Raw genomic sequence first — 18232 nt, 5'->3', positions numbered from 1 at the left:
GAAAGCATATTTCAATTGCCATTTGACATTTGAATATAAATGAAGAAAACTCTGTCTAAGTCAGATTCCCATTAAACTGAATCTTCAATAGCATAGAGGAAAAAATCGACAAGAGTAAATGTAAACTTGTATCATTAATACAAATTATGAAGAGAGATGTACCGAAAATACTGCCTTAAGGGGCACAAAACGTTACCTGAGAACGACAAATATTTGTGTTTTCGAATACAACTCTGCAGGTCCTAGTAGATAAATACGAGGCTGTCCAATTTAGGAAGGTGGAGTGAAATCTGAAATAACCGAATGTACTAAGCAATATTTTAAAACTTTAATAGAGACCTTCGAAAAGTCCGTGTATGATATCTACTTAATAGATAGCCTTAAAGTCGTCAAAAAAATTGCAAGATTAGGCACCGAAGACCTTTCACTAACAAAACCATGTTGATTCGATTCCTATTCCCAATTTTCAAAATTACCGTTATATGAGTTTTTTTCTAATTCTTTTGAAATAGTCCAGCAGAGAGCGACATATAGTATTGAAAGTTAACATTCATGATTTTATGTGCGTGTAGCAAATTTTTAGGAGAAAAGGTGACAAATGGGATGGCTTCAGAGTTGCAATCGCTTCTTGAACGTGATCTTCCGTCACGAAGAATTAAATAACAGTTAAAGTGAAAGTACATCGCAAGTAAATCAAGAAAACAGTTCTTATTTTTACGAAGCTCTTCGTTTTTATTTTGCACAAAATGGTTGATTTGTTGACGTTAAGGTCAAGCCATCCCCAACCAACTGCTCTTGTGTTTTTTCAATGTTAAGCTAATATTTCCTCAAAACGCATACAGCTTTCGTTTCATTTTGATCCCTTACAATATCGAAATTCACGCTTTTATTTTTAGCATTGCTTATAATTAAATTTTCACTGATGTCCCAAGTGTTAAGATCAACGATCTCAACATCGATAAGCTATCAATAGTATCTTTAAAATATTCTACATATATTTATTTAATTTCATTAAAGTTTACATATTTACAACAATTATTATACAAACTAAAATACGCAGGACAGTTTTTCATAAAAATTATTCCTTTTCATTAAATGTTTAATTTTAAAATTGCATTACTTTGCCTGACCTCTTTCCAACGCAGAGAATGCCTTCCTCTTCCTCTGCTACCACCAGCTGGTTCCGCATCGAATACTTTCAGAGCCGAAGCGTTTGTATCCATTCAGACGACATGACCCAGCCTGCGTAGCTGTTGGATCTTCATTTGCTTCGCTATGTCTATGTTGTCATAAAGCTCATACAGCTCATCGTTGCTAACGTGCAAAGGTCCAAAAATCTTGGGCAGAATCTTTCTCTCAAACACTTCAAGGGACGCTTCATCGGATGTTGTCATCGTCCACTCTTCTGCACTATACGTTAGGACGGGCATAATGAGATTCTTATAAAGTGTTAGTTTTGTGCGTCGAGAGAGGGCTTTACTACTAAACATTATTATATGTGATACTGCCATTATTATAGGTGCTAGTGCCTAAATAAACGAAGAATGTTTCTAGTTAATGTGACATAAATGTTACTCAAAATGCAGCTTCGGAATATCCCTCATATGCAGCCAACTTTCTAAGCCTTTGTCTCCTCAGTCGTGTCAAATCTCAAATGTTTTATGGTACCTTTAAATTTTGAAAACAAAGAAAGTCACTGGAGGCTAAGGCTGGTGATTATGGTGAAAATACAAATTATTTGATACATTTTTTTCGATAACAACTTATTGAAATACGTTTAACCTTAATATCTGTCAAAACCAATCTAAAATGCAAAACATGCAACGGAAAGTTAGAGAAACGAATGTATATAATAATATAAATAATAGTAGGCGCTTGAACCCTTTGTTGGGAGTTTGGCCGATCTCCTTTTCTTATTGGTGATGTGCGTGTTGATGTTTTACAACAAACGGGACCTACAGTTTTATGCCGCCTTCAAATGACAGATATTTTGTATGAGAAACTTTCTTATGTCAGAAATACTTTTGGAGATTTACCATCGGCTGCCGAGAAGCGAACGATATTCGAAGAAACTTTTTCTATCAGTTGATATTACATGCACAGGGCTACCGATTCTAACTTAACTTAATCTATGATACTTTTGTATTTCAACAAACTTCATATTTGTCAAAGACGATTTGAAATAAACAAATGAACTATGAATTTTCAGTAATAATTTCGCGCTTAGCTTTTTTGTTCCGAGTAAGGTTGAAGCCTTTTTCTCCCACCGACAACTCAAGAACAACACATTTGAAACCCAACAACATGATCGAAATCGTTTTAAAAAAATTGAATTGTATTCAATTTCGAAGAAATTTTTCGGTATTTACTTGCAGAATGCAATGGATTTTTTAACAAAATTGGCTCAGGAAGTTCATATCGTAGGAAAACGTAATTGCTTTGGGTTTTAAATTTGTCAGATTGCAACCAGTCAATGGTTGACCGCCTTCACTTGCACTCTTTGAGCGAGCCACATGTAGACTTCATGCATACATACATTATACCTATGTATGCATATGTACATAATTTGGATTTGCACGCACAAATGCTATTATGACATTTAGTAAGTCGGACATACAAAACACTGAAGGCGATCAAGAAGAAAGAGCGATTGTGGGTTGCATAAAATGTCTAGCAAATACATAAATTTGTCAACGCATCACATTTGTAGGGCAAGGCTGGAGAGGAGTGAAAGAAAGCGATGTATATATTTGTATACGACTCACGGCATATTAAGGCATAAATACGTGCTGTGGAAATACTTGTACACACGGATATGCCCTGAAACCAGCCTTTCTTGTGCTATGCACAATAGCAGGCAGCAGAAATTAAGTTAGTAAGCCACTGAGAAGAGAAGTTCATTTGGCCCAACCAAACTTTAATATATTATATTATTTGTAGTGTATGTGAATTCATTCAGTTGGAAATGCCAAGCAATCAAAGAGTATATATTGCTGATAACTAAACAAAACTGCAAACGGAATAATGCCGTCAACTAACTATTTGAATAGTGCGAATTTTCGTAATATGCTAAAATGTAAATAGCTTACATACACATATCCGCATAATATTTCATTACGGTTGAGTTGTAATTTAGTCAGCTCTCTGCAACGGTAAACAAACGTCTTATATTTATGACTCAAAGGCTATTTATTGATATTTTAATATTATTAGTAATAATAATATTGATAACACTTTGACATATACTCACTCTTGTTTACGCCTTAACTTTCTCATCCAAGTTTTTGTATCCATACGTTTTCAAATTGTATACCGTCACCGCGGCAATTAGTTTTTAGGGGAAAATTTTCATTGAGAAAACAAGTAATTTCCTCTCCCTTTGTTTGTATATTCTCGGGGCATGGCATCTCGGCGAATTCGGAAGGCACAAACTTGCATTCTATCATTCTTGCTTGGAATTTGGCTAATGCCTGCTGAGTGGCAACCGTTGATGTTTATTAGATATGAAAGTTGATTGTTTTACCCTTGAGCATTGTTGGAAATATTGAAAACTAAACTCCAAAGCTGGCGTAGTGTTTTCCTCGCCAGGTAATGGCAAACCTCCGAGTGTATTTCTGCCATGAAAAAGCTTCTCATAAAAATATGTAAGCACCAATTACAATATAACGGGTGATTTTTTAACTATTATCTTTTTAGAAAGTTGGTTTAAACAGCAAATATAGCTATAATTTAACCATGAACCGTCTTACAAACGAACAACGCTTGCAAATCATTGAATTTTATTATAAAAATGCTGTTAAGAAAGTTTATCGCGCGCTTCTTCCATTTTATGGTCAGTTGAAGCGGCTATTCGAGCTGCTGTGACTAAATTTAGAACCAAATTTACATTATTGGACATCAAACCACCAACACGCTTACGTAGAGTACGAACTGAAGAAAATATCGCAGCTGTATCGGCCAGTGTTAATGATGACCATCAATTATCGATTCGTCGCCGTTCGCAGCAATTGGGCCTCTGTTACTCAACAACGTGGAAAATTTTGCACTCTTTAGATTATTTTTTGTGGGGCTATGTTAAAGCTCATGTTTATTCAGACAAGCCTGCTTCAATTAACACATTGGAAGACAACATTAAAGCATTTATATGTGAGATACCGGCCGAAACATTGGAAAGGGTATGCCAAAATTTGACTAAGCGGATGGACCATTTGAAGCGCAGTCGCGGTCAAAATTTGCATGAAATAATCTTCAAACATTAAATTATATGGACTGAATTTTATGTGTGTTTTTTTGTTTTGAAAAACGTTCCTGTAGCTCTTAAAAAATCGCCCTATATATATTGTAGTTATATTATATTATATATAATATATAAACGTTTCAATACATTTTTATCAAACCTACTTTTTTTGAGATAACCGAAGGTATAGCTCACTCAAGTAAGAAAACCAAAACACAAAAAATTCTAGGTCCTTCCATTTGAGGAACGATTTCAAGACGCACAGCATAAATAAGAGGAGGAGCTCAGCTTAGCAATCAAAAAGGATGGATGCAAGCGCAAATTGCTTATATAAACCGCACTGCATAATTATAAGCGCACAATAATTTATTAAAATTTTTACAATAATTTACTCAAAGCGTGTTAAGAGAAACGTTCGCAAGAAGAGCAAGAAGCAAGAAGACAGTAGGCAAATATAACTGCTGCAAAATTATACGCGGAGGTCTCACTAAGTACCCATGAACACCATTTTTTTCTTAATTTAATAATTAACATAATACCCTTTTAGAAAGATACACTTTATCCCAACACTCCGGCCAATTTTTTAACCCCTCCAAAAAATTGGATTTGTCGAACTCTCCAAAATACGCCTCTGTCTCAGCGTTGACTTCCTCGTTTGAACTAAATTTTAGTCTCGCAAGCCATTTTTTAATGTTAGGGAACAAGAAAAAGTCCGAGTGAGCCACATCGAGTGAATACGGTGGGTGTGGCAGCAGTTCATAATGCAATTCATGCAGTTTGGCGACGACAACTCCGTTTTAATGTGCTGCTGAGTTATCGAGATGAAACAGCGCCAACTTTTTCGCCAAATGCGGCCGTGAAAGCCCTAAATTTTTTGTAAAAGGGGCGAATAACTCAATGTAGTATCTTCCAGTGATATTTCTTCCTTTTTTTTAAAAACCGTTGCCATGACCTTTCCGGCCATTGTTTTGATTATTGCTTAGTTTCTGGTATGTAATGATGAATGTAGGCTTCCTTTGGATCTCGCTTAAATTGCTCAAACACTGCTTCGAAGTTAACATCCGCCTCCGCTTGTTGTCCACCGGGAGCAATCGCGGCACCCATCGGGCCGATAATTTTTTCATCGTCAACTTATCATGCAAAATATTGATTGCCATTCTGGTCGACACATCTATATCTGTTGCTTCGCGCACTTTCGTTCTTTGATCAGCGAGAGTCATGTCGTGGATTTTTTGAATGATTTCCTCGGTAACCGTGTGTGCCGAGCGTCCTGGTCGCTTCTTATCAAAAACAGATGTTCGCCCACGTTTAAATTCGTTGAACCAATATCTAACTGTGGGCATAGATGGCGAAGAGTCCTCATAGACGGCATCCAACTTTACTTTTCTTTCCCCGTATTTTTTCCCATCCAAAAACAAAAAGTGAATTACCGAACGATACTGCTCTTTTTACATCTTAGCGAAAATTACGAAACACATCTTAGCTTCCAAATCCAAACTAATAATATGGATCGTTTTGGAATCTGGTAGCTCAAAATAAATAAAACAGCTTTTCAAAAATACAGATAGTTTTCCAAGAGTTACCAATATTTTTGTAAGGTTATATTTTCTGATGAAAAAAAATTTAACTTGGCTCGGCTCAACAGATACAGTAAGAAAGTATTGGAAAGATTTGCGTTTAGATCCAAGATATTTTTCAAAAAGAATTTTTGGCGGTAGGTATCTTTTGGTGTGCAGAGTTGTGAGTACGCTTGGAAAGATCAATTTCCAATTCCCATAACACGCATTAATTCCGATGGGTACATAAGCTTCCTTTCGGATAAATTGCTGCCTTTTTTAAATGTACATTTTGACGAAAATCTTGTTTTCAAGCAAAATAATGCGGCTTGTCATTCATTTCATGGCACTTTATAAAAGGGACTCTTATACCACGCAACTACTGCAAAGTTATTCGATTCAATGCTGAACAGGTTCTTATTGATGAAATGAATTTAAAATTTGACTCCTAAGCCACTCAGGTTAAAATGTCTGTATTTAAAACTCTGGAAAGTGAAAGGCTATATAGTCAAGGAGGAAGTTTTTGTTTTTAGTTTTGACGAAGAGAAGTAACAGAAAAAAAAGATAGGATAGACTAGAGAAATAAAGATAGTTAGACCAGTGAGAATTTCCCAGATTCTTTGATAAATCTGAAAATATCCTCCAGTTTGAGAGAACGGATTTTATTCGTTCTCATGACATCGGAGCCTAAAATTCGCAGCCATGTTTTAGGAAATGCAGACAAAAAATGCTCAGTGCTATCTGCATCCTCTAAGCAAGGCAGGCAAATTGGGCTCAATGATTCCAATGGTGGTCATATGTTGACACTCAACCCATGGGTGTCCTGTAATAGTACCGATCATCAACCGAACGCCTTTTCTTCAAAGTTTTAGAAGAAAGTCCGAAAATTTTCTGTTCGGGCTTGTCACAAAATACTTTGCGGTTCTGCAGCATTCTAGATCGGACCATCGTTCTTTATGTAAATAGCATACGTAATCGCTGATCCACTTCATGATTCCTGCAGAATTGATTCCGATTATTGGCTCTGGTCTCTGTGGGGTACTGCTGATTCGCAGTTGGCCAATTCATCGGCAATTTCATTCCCTTGTACACCGAAGTGTCCTGGAACCCGTATAAGTACATGCTTACTCTATCTTGCAGCATAATTAATCTTCTTCTTACATTCTTGAACAATATTTGAGGTTTGCTTTGCGTTCTCCAGAGCCTTTAGTGCAGTCTGGCTCTCACCGCTGTGTCAGAGCCGTTTGGAAAACAGTTACCATTCCTGCCATAGAGTAATGATACTTATTACTATCGTTTAAGTACCATCCGGTTCCATCGGTAAACTAAATATCCTTCAAACGTCTTTGAATGCATTTTCTATTACTCCATTGCCTGAAACTATGTTTTATTGATATCAAATTTCCTTCCAAATGAAACTATGGGCTTAAGGTCGCAAGTCGAAGTTCCACCTTCGTGCCAGAAACCATATTTATGGAGTATACACATTGCTTTTATTGCTTGCTGTTGTATCTTAAGATCCAAGGGGAGCAAACTAAGCATAGCATTTAGGACATCGCCGGAGGTTATACTCACGGCACCCATTATGCATAAACACACACTTCTTTGCAGCCTGTATAGTTTCCGAAATGTGAATTTAACCATAGTCCATCGCCACCAAACCACAGAAGCATAAGAAGTGATTAGTCTGATAAGCGCTGTGTATATCCACCAGACCGCAGCGGATTTCAGACCTCAGGTTTTGCCAAAGACTTACAGCATTGTTGAAAAATCCCAAATGCGCGATCCACATTCAGGGAAACATGTCTTTGCCAAGTCAGTTTCTTATCCAAGATTACTTCTAGATATTTAACGTTATCGTAGAGATTGAGTGTCACACCTTTTAGTGCTGCAAAACTAAATCCATCCAATGGGAGTCATTCTTGCTTGGACGTGACGGTATTAGTTCGTGTCTTATTGATAATAAAAAATACCCAAAGTTTTTTTGTCGCTTGTTTTAATGTGAACTTGTATTTTTTAACATACTTGTGCCAACAAGGCGGCCGCCGTAGCCGAATGGGTTGGTGCGTGATTACCATTCGGAATTCACAGATAGAACGTTGGTTCGAATCTCAGTAAAACCAAAATTAATAAAAACATTTTTCTAATAGCGGTCGCCCCTCGGCAGGCAATGGCAAACCTTCGAGTGTATTTCTGCCATGAAAAAAAGCTCCCCATAAAAAAATATTTGCCGTTCGGAGTCGGCTTGAAAGTGTAGGTCCCTCCATTTGTGGAACAACATGAAGACGCACACCACAAATAGGAGGAGGAGCTAGGCCAAACACCCAAAAAGGGTGTACGCGCCAATTATATATATATATATTTATACTTGTGCCAACAATGCATGAAAAATAGTTTCCCTAAAAGACAATGAAAAATATAAGTAAAATTATTGTATGTTCCTAATTATGCAACGGGGTATATATACGAAATTAGCTCTTACTTATATGATCATATGCTTCAAAATTAAATTGTATCTACTAAATAACAAGATGAGTAAAAGTGATTAGTAATATTTGGATACGTTTTTCTTTACATTTTGAGATCCAAAGACCTTTTTTTCAGCTTCCAATAATTGTGGTACAAAGTGTTCTGGTATTAAGGCACTTTGCATTATAGAGCCTTTGTTTTTGATTATTTTTTTAAATATTTTCTTACTATTCAAAGCAAATAGCACGCCCTTAATTTTTTTCAATATTTTTCCCTGAAAAATTCATAAAATTGGCCTAGTTCTTGAAGCTCTAGAGTGCTTTGCCTCTATAGTGGGTTCTTTTTTTATATCCGTACTATGTTGCTACTTAGTACTTGTTTATTTAATAAAATTTTTCTTAGTTTTACTTTATAGTATATAATGGATTTTAATTAGAGCATAAAAAGTATTTTTATATTTTTTATTATTCTTGAAGTCATAAGCCTAACGTAACATAAAAAAAAGGAAGAAACTTGCCTGCATTATTTCATAAAACAACCCACAGAGCTGGCATACAAAGTCCGTTATACTACATATCTACATACATATTGGGAAAAGTTTCACAACTCTACGCGAAATTAGAAAAGTTATTTCACTTTTTTATGTGTTGACAGATTTAAGTAGGCACCTGGCGCAAATCGGCTAATTCACAATAAATCACGAAATAAATTTATCTTCTTCTTTCCTTTAATTTGCTATTTCTCGCGCTTGTAATGGTTCTCCCAGTCGTGTTGTATATTCTCTGATTGTGTATTGAATATTTTATGATTCGTAATTAAATGTGAGAAGTACTCACAATATCCAGGTATATAGGTATGTATTACACTAAAAGGGACCTCTCTGCTGGTTGGCTTAACAGTAAAATTGAAATTGCGCCTAATTTATTGCGACTATATACAGGGTGCTCCTAGTCACATTTGGAATTCAATTTAATTTGGTTATAAAGAAAGCGCACATTTATATTTCCAATGAATTTTCTTTTATTAGAAAATGTACTTAAGCCTTGTCATTAAACCGAAACAAAATTTCATTCAAATGAATTCCACGCTGGCCTAACATAGCCCCATTTTTCAGAATATCAGTGACAACTTGGATTACTGAGACTTGAGCATCATGCTGTGCTTAAACCAAGTCTGATTCGAGAGATTTCTAACCCCGGATTTTTTTTCTCACTATTTCGAAATCAAAGCGTATAGACTCCATTGCTTGTTCATTGTATTTACCTGAGCCTGATTTACTCTCATCGAAAAATTCCTGGGCATGCCAAAATACGTCGTGGAATTTCGGCGTAACTGGTATCCCTTAACTTAAGTAGCTAGCCCTAGCGGGTCATAGCTGGGACCTAAACTTATACAAGAGCATGCATATACAACTTCTTGAAAATCGCCTAAGACTTAAAAAATGTCAAGTATCCAATCGGCATTTTGCGCTCTAGTCGTCAAGTCCTGTTAACAGTATTTTGAAGGAATTACCTTCGAAATTGGCTCCCTTAACATTACATAATTTTGCCCATTATTAGAATTCGTGTCTCAATTGGAATTCCTGTAACATGTGGTTACATATAGAGTTAACTACTGCTAACATTAACTGAAGTTGACGAGGTGAAGGGACTTCTAGAACAGATGATACTCAATCACTTTTTTCGAAGATTGGCGGAGGCACATTTGCAGCACATGCATTATTTTGAACATTCTTTCTGGGCTCCTGCGTCCTGCCAATATAAGTAAGTTATTATTTCGTATTGGTCTCATTGAAGATTATCTTTTGAAGTGCAGCACCACTTTTAATTATTCATGCTACTAGAAGACATGATTCATGTGAGAATATCCGCCAGCTTCAAAACGATCGCTAACATTTGGGAAGAATCTGCTGTTCACCTTTAATCAAGGGTTAAAGCTTTTTCATCTCAGAATGCTTGAACAAGTTTGGAGCACACCGTGATCATATATCTGCCGACGAGTCAACTTCCTTCAACTTCAAGCATAAGGTTTATTATCAATTGGCTGTTCGAAAGAATTTCCACCATATGGTATGCGTCACCGACACTAACGGGTGGGCCATATAGCGTTTGCTTTTTGAACCACCTATTTTTTTGAGAATGGTGACTCAAATGACATGTCAAATCTGTTCATAATTTACTTAAAGGTTTGACATTTACGAAATGGAACGCTATACGGTTGAACAAAATTGGGAAATATTGAAAACTTATTTCCAAAGTGGTGAGTCTTCTTCTTCTTCCGTGGTTACAATAAATGGCGAGTGTCACCGTGACATGCTCAACGAGTTTTTGTTTCCAAAAATTGAAGAGGATGACATGGACGACATTTGGTTTCAACAGGACGGTTCAACTTGTCACACTGCCAAAGTTACACTCGAACTTTTTGCTACCGTTTTTGAAAACCGAATAATCAGCCGAAATTCCGATATCAATTGGCCGCCTCGGAGCTGTGACTTAAGCCCGTTGGACTATGTTTTGTGGGGAGCCGTTAAGGACAAATGCTATGCGAACCATCCAGAGACGATTGATGCTTTAAAGCAAGAAATCGAAGTTGCCATTCATGAAATTGGAGCCCAAACAATCGAAAATGTGCTTAAAAATTGGGTTGATCGAATGGCTTACTGTAAAGCCAGTCGTGGCAGTTATTCGAACGATATTATTTTTCATTCATAAATGACAATGATCAATATTCAAAATAAAACAAAAAAATTTGAAAAAATATTGATTAATTTTTTTTTATAGCCGATTCAAAAAGCAAATTTTACACCGCGCACACTCAAGCACACCGCGAAAGAATTGAATTGCTTCTACATATTTGGCGTAAATTGAAATTTTGAAAAGGTCGAGCCAAGAAGCACTGAGAGTTGGTGGCTCCTAAAACACTCAGACTAAAAGGCCCATTGCATTTAGAGCTCTGGAAAGAGGGTGGATAGTCAAGGAAGAAAGCAGAAAGGTATGAGAGAAAGAGATAAGAAAGAATAGAGACAGAGACAAAGGAAGATTGTCGTGTGAGAATTTTCCAGATTTTTTGGCAAATCTGTAAATATCCTCCAGTTTTAGAGAACGAATATTACTAATTCTCACGACATCGGAGCCCAAAATTCGTAGCCTTGATCTAGCAAAGGCAGGACACTCACAGAGAAAGTGCTCAGTGCTATCCCATGGTGTTCATCTGCTGACACACATTGCATGGGTGTCTTGTAATAGTACCGACCATCAACCGACCTTCCAAATTTTAGTAGAAAGCAATTCTGCAGCGTTATAGACTGGACCATTGCACTTAATGTAAATTGCATATATTATATAATCGCTGATCCAATACATGATTTCGGTGGAACAGATTCCGATTATTGGCTCCGGCCCCTGTGGATGAACCGCTGATCCACGGTTGGCCAATTCATTGGCAATTTCGTTTCCTTGAACACCGGAGTGTCCTGGAACCCATAGAAGTACAAGCCTGCTCTGGCTTGCGACAGAATTAAGATTATTCTTACATTCTCGAACAATCTTCGGGATTCATTTTGCGTTCTCCGGAGCCTTCAGTTCAGCCTGACTGTCATTGAAAACTCCAATGTTTTTTCCGCTCCATCTTCTCTCGATTATCCATTCGGCTACTTCCAGGATGGCAAAAATTTCCGTTGGAAAACAATTGCCATTCCCCCAATAACATAGTGATACTTATTACTATCGCTTAAGTACTATCCGGCTCCAGACCCTATTTCATTCTTGGACCCATCGGTAAGGAAAATATCCGTCAAACCTCCCCGAATACATTATGGATTGCTCCATTGCTCACGCAATGGAAATTTGACATCAAATGTCCTTCCAAATTAAACTATGGATATCAGGTCGTCGTTAAGTGCCGAAAAAGGCGGATACTGCTCAGATAGTTTCTTAAAGATATCTCTGTGTTAATATTTGGCGTAAGGAGTACCCAATTTGCAAATCTCTAACCATAAAAACTGTGCAATGAAATGATGCATCATTACGAGTATAAGTACTGAAAACTGGATTGGAAAAGTTTGAATGCCAAAGAGTAAGGGCATTGCAGCTAAACTTAATTGCCTATTTATGGTGTGAGAAACAAATCTTAATACCAATTAAAATGGCATGCGAGTATGCATAGTAAATATTAATACCTAGTCTGATGCATCACAGTTCTTAACAAAATTCAAATGACTTTAAAGCTTTGATTCATCAATTATGTAGGGAAGAAGAATAAATCTCCAAATATGGTATGTAGTATAGGCGGGGAAAACACCCCGAGGAGGAAATAGAACACAATAAAGTAGGGTAAGTAAATACAAAATTTTGAGGAAGTTAGACGTAGAAAAGTAATCTGAATCCTTGAAAGCGATGCAATAGATCTTTCAATACAAATCGACTATGCACGAACGGGAGAGAGAGAAGCCCAATCATTGCTTGCTGTGGTTTACACGCCGAAAGACATATTGATTCATAATTTTTTTTAAACAAAAAGCGGAGTCAACGTTACCATCAAAGGTGAGGGCTGCAGGCAAACGACACGCTACGTTCTGATTCCTGACGTCAATACGATTCGTCTCTTTGGGCAATACGTATCACCAACAAAACATTGCATAATTTATGAGATAATACGGGTTATGCAGGAAATGTTTTTATGAAAATGGGGCGAAATGTTATAAAATTTAGTCCAGGGAATAATTTTTAAAAGTGTCTTTTAGATTAGTAGAAAAATTAAGAAATTTGATCAAAATCAGCTATCCGAGAAAGGTGGCCCACACTCGAGAACCTGTTAATATTATCTGTTTGTTCTTTAATGGTAAATTTTTGAAATTTAACCCAAATCAGTAAAAGTAAGACTTCTTCTAAAGTGGATCGCTTGTCGATGGAAAGTCTTCATACAGTAATGAAATCTCAAATTTGGGACTCAAAAGTAGTTCTGATTATACCGCCAGGGTGAAACAAACGGAGTGTTTTCGATAAAAATGGAGTAATTTTTCGGCATCTGCATTTTCCCTGCTAACCGCATTAAACAGTTAATTAACTTCATGGTAGCCATGAAATTCCGCACGTCCCATAACGAGAGAGCTGAGATATTTCTAGAAAAAATTTAACAGTTTCTAGGCTAACAAGAATACTGTAGTATCTCGACATCTTACCAAATGCGCGGTAAACCCCAGTAAAATTGTCAAAGAATTGTGACTAGTACTCGATACTAAACTATCTGGTCACCTATTAAGCTCCAATAACTCTCCAACTAAATCCATCGTAGTACGATTCTACAAAAACGACATTATTGAGTTCGAATTGTCACGTCGTAAATTCGAAATTCGTAGAGTACCACCACTGGGAGTTCATTCGTAGCAGCCTTACGTACATTTTTCAAAGAATTCGTTACGATGCACAGTGGTTTAGCCCCATCAATTTTTGTAGAAAATTAAAAGGTGCAGCGTAGGGCTTAAATTTTTCGTGTAAAACTTTTAAGGATAAATCAAGAAAAAAAGTAAAATGGGTAGATCGGTTTATTATTGTATAAAGCATACCTCCTATACGAACCTAACCACTTTAACGTTTTAAAAATGCGATCCAAAGAGCACCGATAAATGTAGGACTTCGAAATTTCGTTAATATCGTAAGTAAACATACAAACAATGAGCGAAATCGGGCTAAGACCGATTTGAAGACCCTTGTTCAGAGTTTCCCACGTCTTCTTCTTTAGTTACAAATACTCAATGCAGATTGTAAGCGATCACAGTAATAAATTCATTCCATTTCATCGTTAATTTTCATATAAATAGCTATGAAAAACGATTCATTTTATTTACTTTAACAAAGCTATAAGAAATTTTAAGAAAACTATAGCATATTTTAATAAAACTATAAAATATTTTATATTATATTATTTCTGCTTCAAATTTCAATCGATTGCTTCGATTAGTTTATCGTTTGTGGCCTGTATAAGTAGCGATGCTCTTGCGATTGGATTGCCATATTCATATATACTCGTAAATGAGTTGTTGCAGGTCATTAATTTCGCCAGCCGATATTGTGGTCAGCCAACTGAAAATGATGCGTTTACGAAGCCCTTTTTCTTAGAAAAAAACAAATCTTTTATTTTATATGCAGCATGCTACTTTTTGGTAAATGTAGTCTTGACAAAATCCGATGAAGCGCCGCTGTTTAAGAAAAAGATTATGCCCAAGATTTTTGGACCTTTGCACATTGGCAACGACGACACAGACATAGCGCAGTGAATAAAGATCCAGCGGCTACGTTGGCTGGGTCATGTCGTCCGAATGGATACAAACGCTCCGGCTCTGAAAGTATTCGATGCGGTACCAGGATTTTTAATGCTTGAAGAAAAATAGATTTATTAGTAAAATGAGTCCTCAAAAAAAAGATTGACAGATAATTGCGGCTGGAATGGATTAGATATTAATCCTAACTAGCATAGAAATAAATAAGCTATATCCCAACAAAACAGTGGGAAAAGAAAAACATACCCATTGAATCAAGCAATGTACGGAAAAAAGCATTAGTTCCTTTAATTTAAATATTTATGCACACTAGATGGTCAATCAAGTAATGTAATCATTTTCAATAATTAGACACATTCCTCTTATGCTGTCACTTGAAACAAATATCTATTTTGTATTTGAAAATCTAACCATCATTACCCGCTGTACGAGGTGTTTTGATTGCCGGAGAAAATGTTTAAAATAAAATTTTGATCTTCCACTTTTATTTCACGAGTATTAAATTTATTAAAAATGTTTTTCATTTTAAGTAGCTGTATGTGATTGCAAAAAATATGGGAAGGGAACCCAGTTTATAAATCGTATTAATTGATGACGCCCTGGCAAGACTTGGTCTAATACCTTTAATCAGGCCCGTGCGCAGACCCTCAGATTTAGGGAGGGTTCCAACTTTTGTTGCAGTTTGATATAACTTTGTTTGTGTTTATAAATTTATGACACAGTACACGCTTAAGTCACAGTTTTGGATATGATGAATCATTGATTGGTGATAAGGATAATTAATAATCAAAAAAAGATTGATATTAATTTATTATAATATGCTTTATAATAACTCATCAATGTTCTCATGCTTTATTCGTAAATAATTTTCTCTGTTCATCTAAGCAATCTATGTTATTAGCTATTATCAGATTTTATAGAAGTAATTGAACATATACTATACATTTATTACTATTTGAGTAAAGACAAATGCCTATTTTTTTTCATAGCGATTCATGTCACGTTTGAACCCTGCAAACCGCCCCGTGCGTACGGACCTGCCTTTACGGTGATGAGGCTGATATCGGTTGATAGGCTACAGACTAAGTGTATAGGTAAATAACTGCACTAATGAAGGTGAAAACTTTGTATTGTTTTGAAGCAATTCTTCGCTATTCTGGGCACCTTACTCGATTAAATTGTTGCTGCTTTGATTAAGAATATTTTTTGAAAGAGGAAAATGCTTGCGTTCCGTTATTCTGAATCATCATTGTCTCATTTTTTGAAGGGATAGGAAAGCAATACTTTTCACAGAAATTCATTTTAAATTAGGTACTTACGTAAATGTCGCTTGGATGTGAATATTACAAAATGCCAAGGAAATCTAAACAAAATACGATGTTGAATATCAAATTAACTGTAATATAATCAAAGTTGCTTCCTATTAAAAACATACTCTCAATTATCCTGCTTGTCATAAATGTCTGTTTAAATGAAGCAATAACAAAAAATTTAATTAAATTTTTTTGCAGATGAATGAAAGTCGTCACAGCAATACGGAAGTCATCTGTAAATCTTGTTTTGTCTACAACTTCCGCTACTTTTAGCTACTTTTTAAAAATTCTTAGCCACTTGTATATGTGTAGGTGTATGTACATACGAGAGGATGCACTGTGTGTCGGACGAATTCAGTGAGTGACCAAAACCCTTCAATGCTAAAAACAGATCATAAAAACAATTAAAATCATTTTGAAATAGTCTTTGATAGAAATATAAGGTCAACTCAACAAATTCACAATAAAAATTTGTAAAAATTAATTTCTTCTACCCATAGAATCCGTAGATGCGGTTACGATGTGAGACTCTTTGCAAATGCAAAGATTTCATTAACATAAATCATATTTCATAATTCACGAAATGTAAATACATCGAGGAGTATTCTAGCATGAATTTGTTTTTCAGTTGTACTGTATTTTTTCAAAGTTTAATTTTGTTAATTGGAACTTTATTTGTAATCTTTTATGATTCTTATTTGTCTTGATCAAACTGCAAAGCTTGCCATCGTGGAGCTTCGCCATAATATATATGTATATTGGTATTCTCCAAAACCACAACAAAATGATTACCAATTTAAAAATCGCCGGAAATTTTTAAAATCTAAATTTAATATTTCAAAGTTCGGAAAATGTATCTCATTCAATAGGAGAGTTTAGAAGAAAAATGTGTTCAAGGCTAGCCACGTATGAATGAAAAATATATTATATTTATTAAAAGATAAAAGAATATCACTTATTTAATACATGTATGCTTAGTTTTAATAAGACACGAATTTCTCACAACAATAATTTACACTTCAATAATTACAAACTTTGTACTAAAGTGTTAATAGTCGAACTAAAAATTTTAGTCTAAGCTGTACCCGAAAAAAAAAAATTATTATAAAACTGAATAACTTCATATTTTGGAACAAATTCTGTTTAAATTAGTTCTGAAATTTTTCATTTCGGCCACTCGAGTCGTCGGGCTCACAGTGCAGCTGTTTGTACGTGTTGAATTCTATTCATATAAATGCAGTGAAGCCTTTATATAACGAAGATGAAGTGGTTGAACAAGTGATTCCTTAATGTGTATTAAAATATCAAAACTTGAGTACGACGGAAAACGCATCATTTTTGAAAAAATTCTTTATATGTAAGTATAAGTAGTTTCGTTTTCTTTCAATTTTTAAATGTTTTAAATTGGTGCTAAAATATTCTGTTATCTTAGTTTGTTTACACTGATTTTGAATAAAAAAACTTAATCGATTTTTCTACAGATGTAAAATCTTCAAAAAGATGTATAAAGTGGTGAAACGTTTCGTTTCGAAATATGTTTGAAATTTGTTAACTTTTGTTGCGTGGTCAAATCGACTTGTGCTTCACTGGATATCCCATTATGACAGGTACTTTAACCGTCAATTCAAAACACTTTAAGCGTCAATTCAAAATATAGAATTCACAATTCCTATTGTGCAAAATTACAACTAAAAATTGGCGTGATGGGTATTTTTGCTTGAGCGTATTGGCGGGGTTGCTATAGCAAATTAAAATTTGTACTGTAACATTAAAAGCAATAGAATATCGAAAAAAAATACAATGACAAATATTTGTAATATACGAGGGCGAGTCAATAAGTCCGTGACTTTTTGTATTTCTGACCTCTTTACTGAAAAGAAATACTGCTCCTGTCAACAGGCATCTGTGAGTTGAGTCCTGTCAAAATTTGAACGTGCTGCGTCAGTTAGTTTGTGTTTTACAGCTACCTTTATCAGACTACCCAGTAATCACAGACTACCCAGTAATCACAGTCGACCACAAACGCAATCGTGTAACAACTTCACAGGAAGGTTTGGCGTTGTTTAATCGCAATATGGAGGAGTTTTTGCGCCGTTTTGTAACCGTGGACGAAACATGGATCCATCACCATACACCAGAGACCAAACAACAGTCGAAACAGTGGGTTTCTAAGGGTGAATCGGCTTAATAAGCACACGAAATTTAATTTTGTCCATTTTCTCCTCAAATACTGGGTAGTCTGATAAAAATAGCTGTAAAACACAAACTAACTGACGCAGCACGTTCAAAATTTGACAGGAGTCAACTGACAGATGCCCGTTGACAGGAGCAGTATTTCTTTTCAGTAAAGAGGTCAGAAATACAAAAAGTCACGGACTTA

The 18232-nt window shown here is 35.7% G+C and overlaps 1 protein-coding gene across 1 annotated transcript in view; it reads left to right on the top strand.

Moving 5' to 3' along the window:
- The window catches only part of LOC129241329 (uncharacterized), a 76981-nt gene extending 60607 nt beyond the window's left edge, over positions 1-16374 (top strand). Inside the window, exon 4 of the mRNA XM_054877589.1 lies at positions 16051-16374. Within this exon, the coding sequence (XP_054733564.1) occupies positions 16051-16058 (8 nt within the window). The 3' untranslated portion in view covers positions 16059-16374. The remainder of the gene's footprint in view (positions 1-16050) is intronic.
- Positions 16375-18232: the final 1858 nt, after the last annotated feature.

The sequence above is a fragment of the Anastrepha obliqua genome, chromosome 3 (genome assembly GCF_027943255.1).
Source record: "Anastrepha obliqua isolate idAnaObli1 chromosome 3, idAnaObli1_1.0, whole genome shotgun sequence".
NCBI lineage: Eukaryota > Metazoa > Arthropoda > Insecta > Diptera > Tephritidae > Anastrepha > Anastrepha obliqua.
This window is presented reverse-complemented; position numbering and strand designations above follow the sequence as displayed.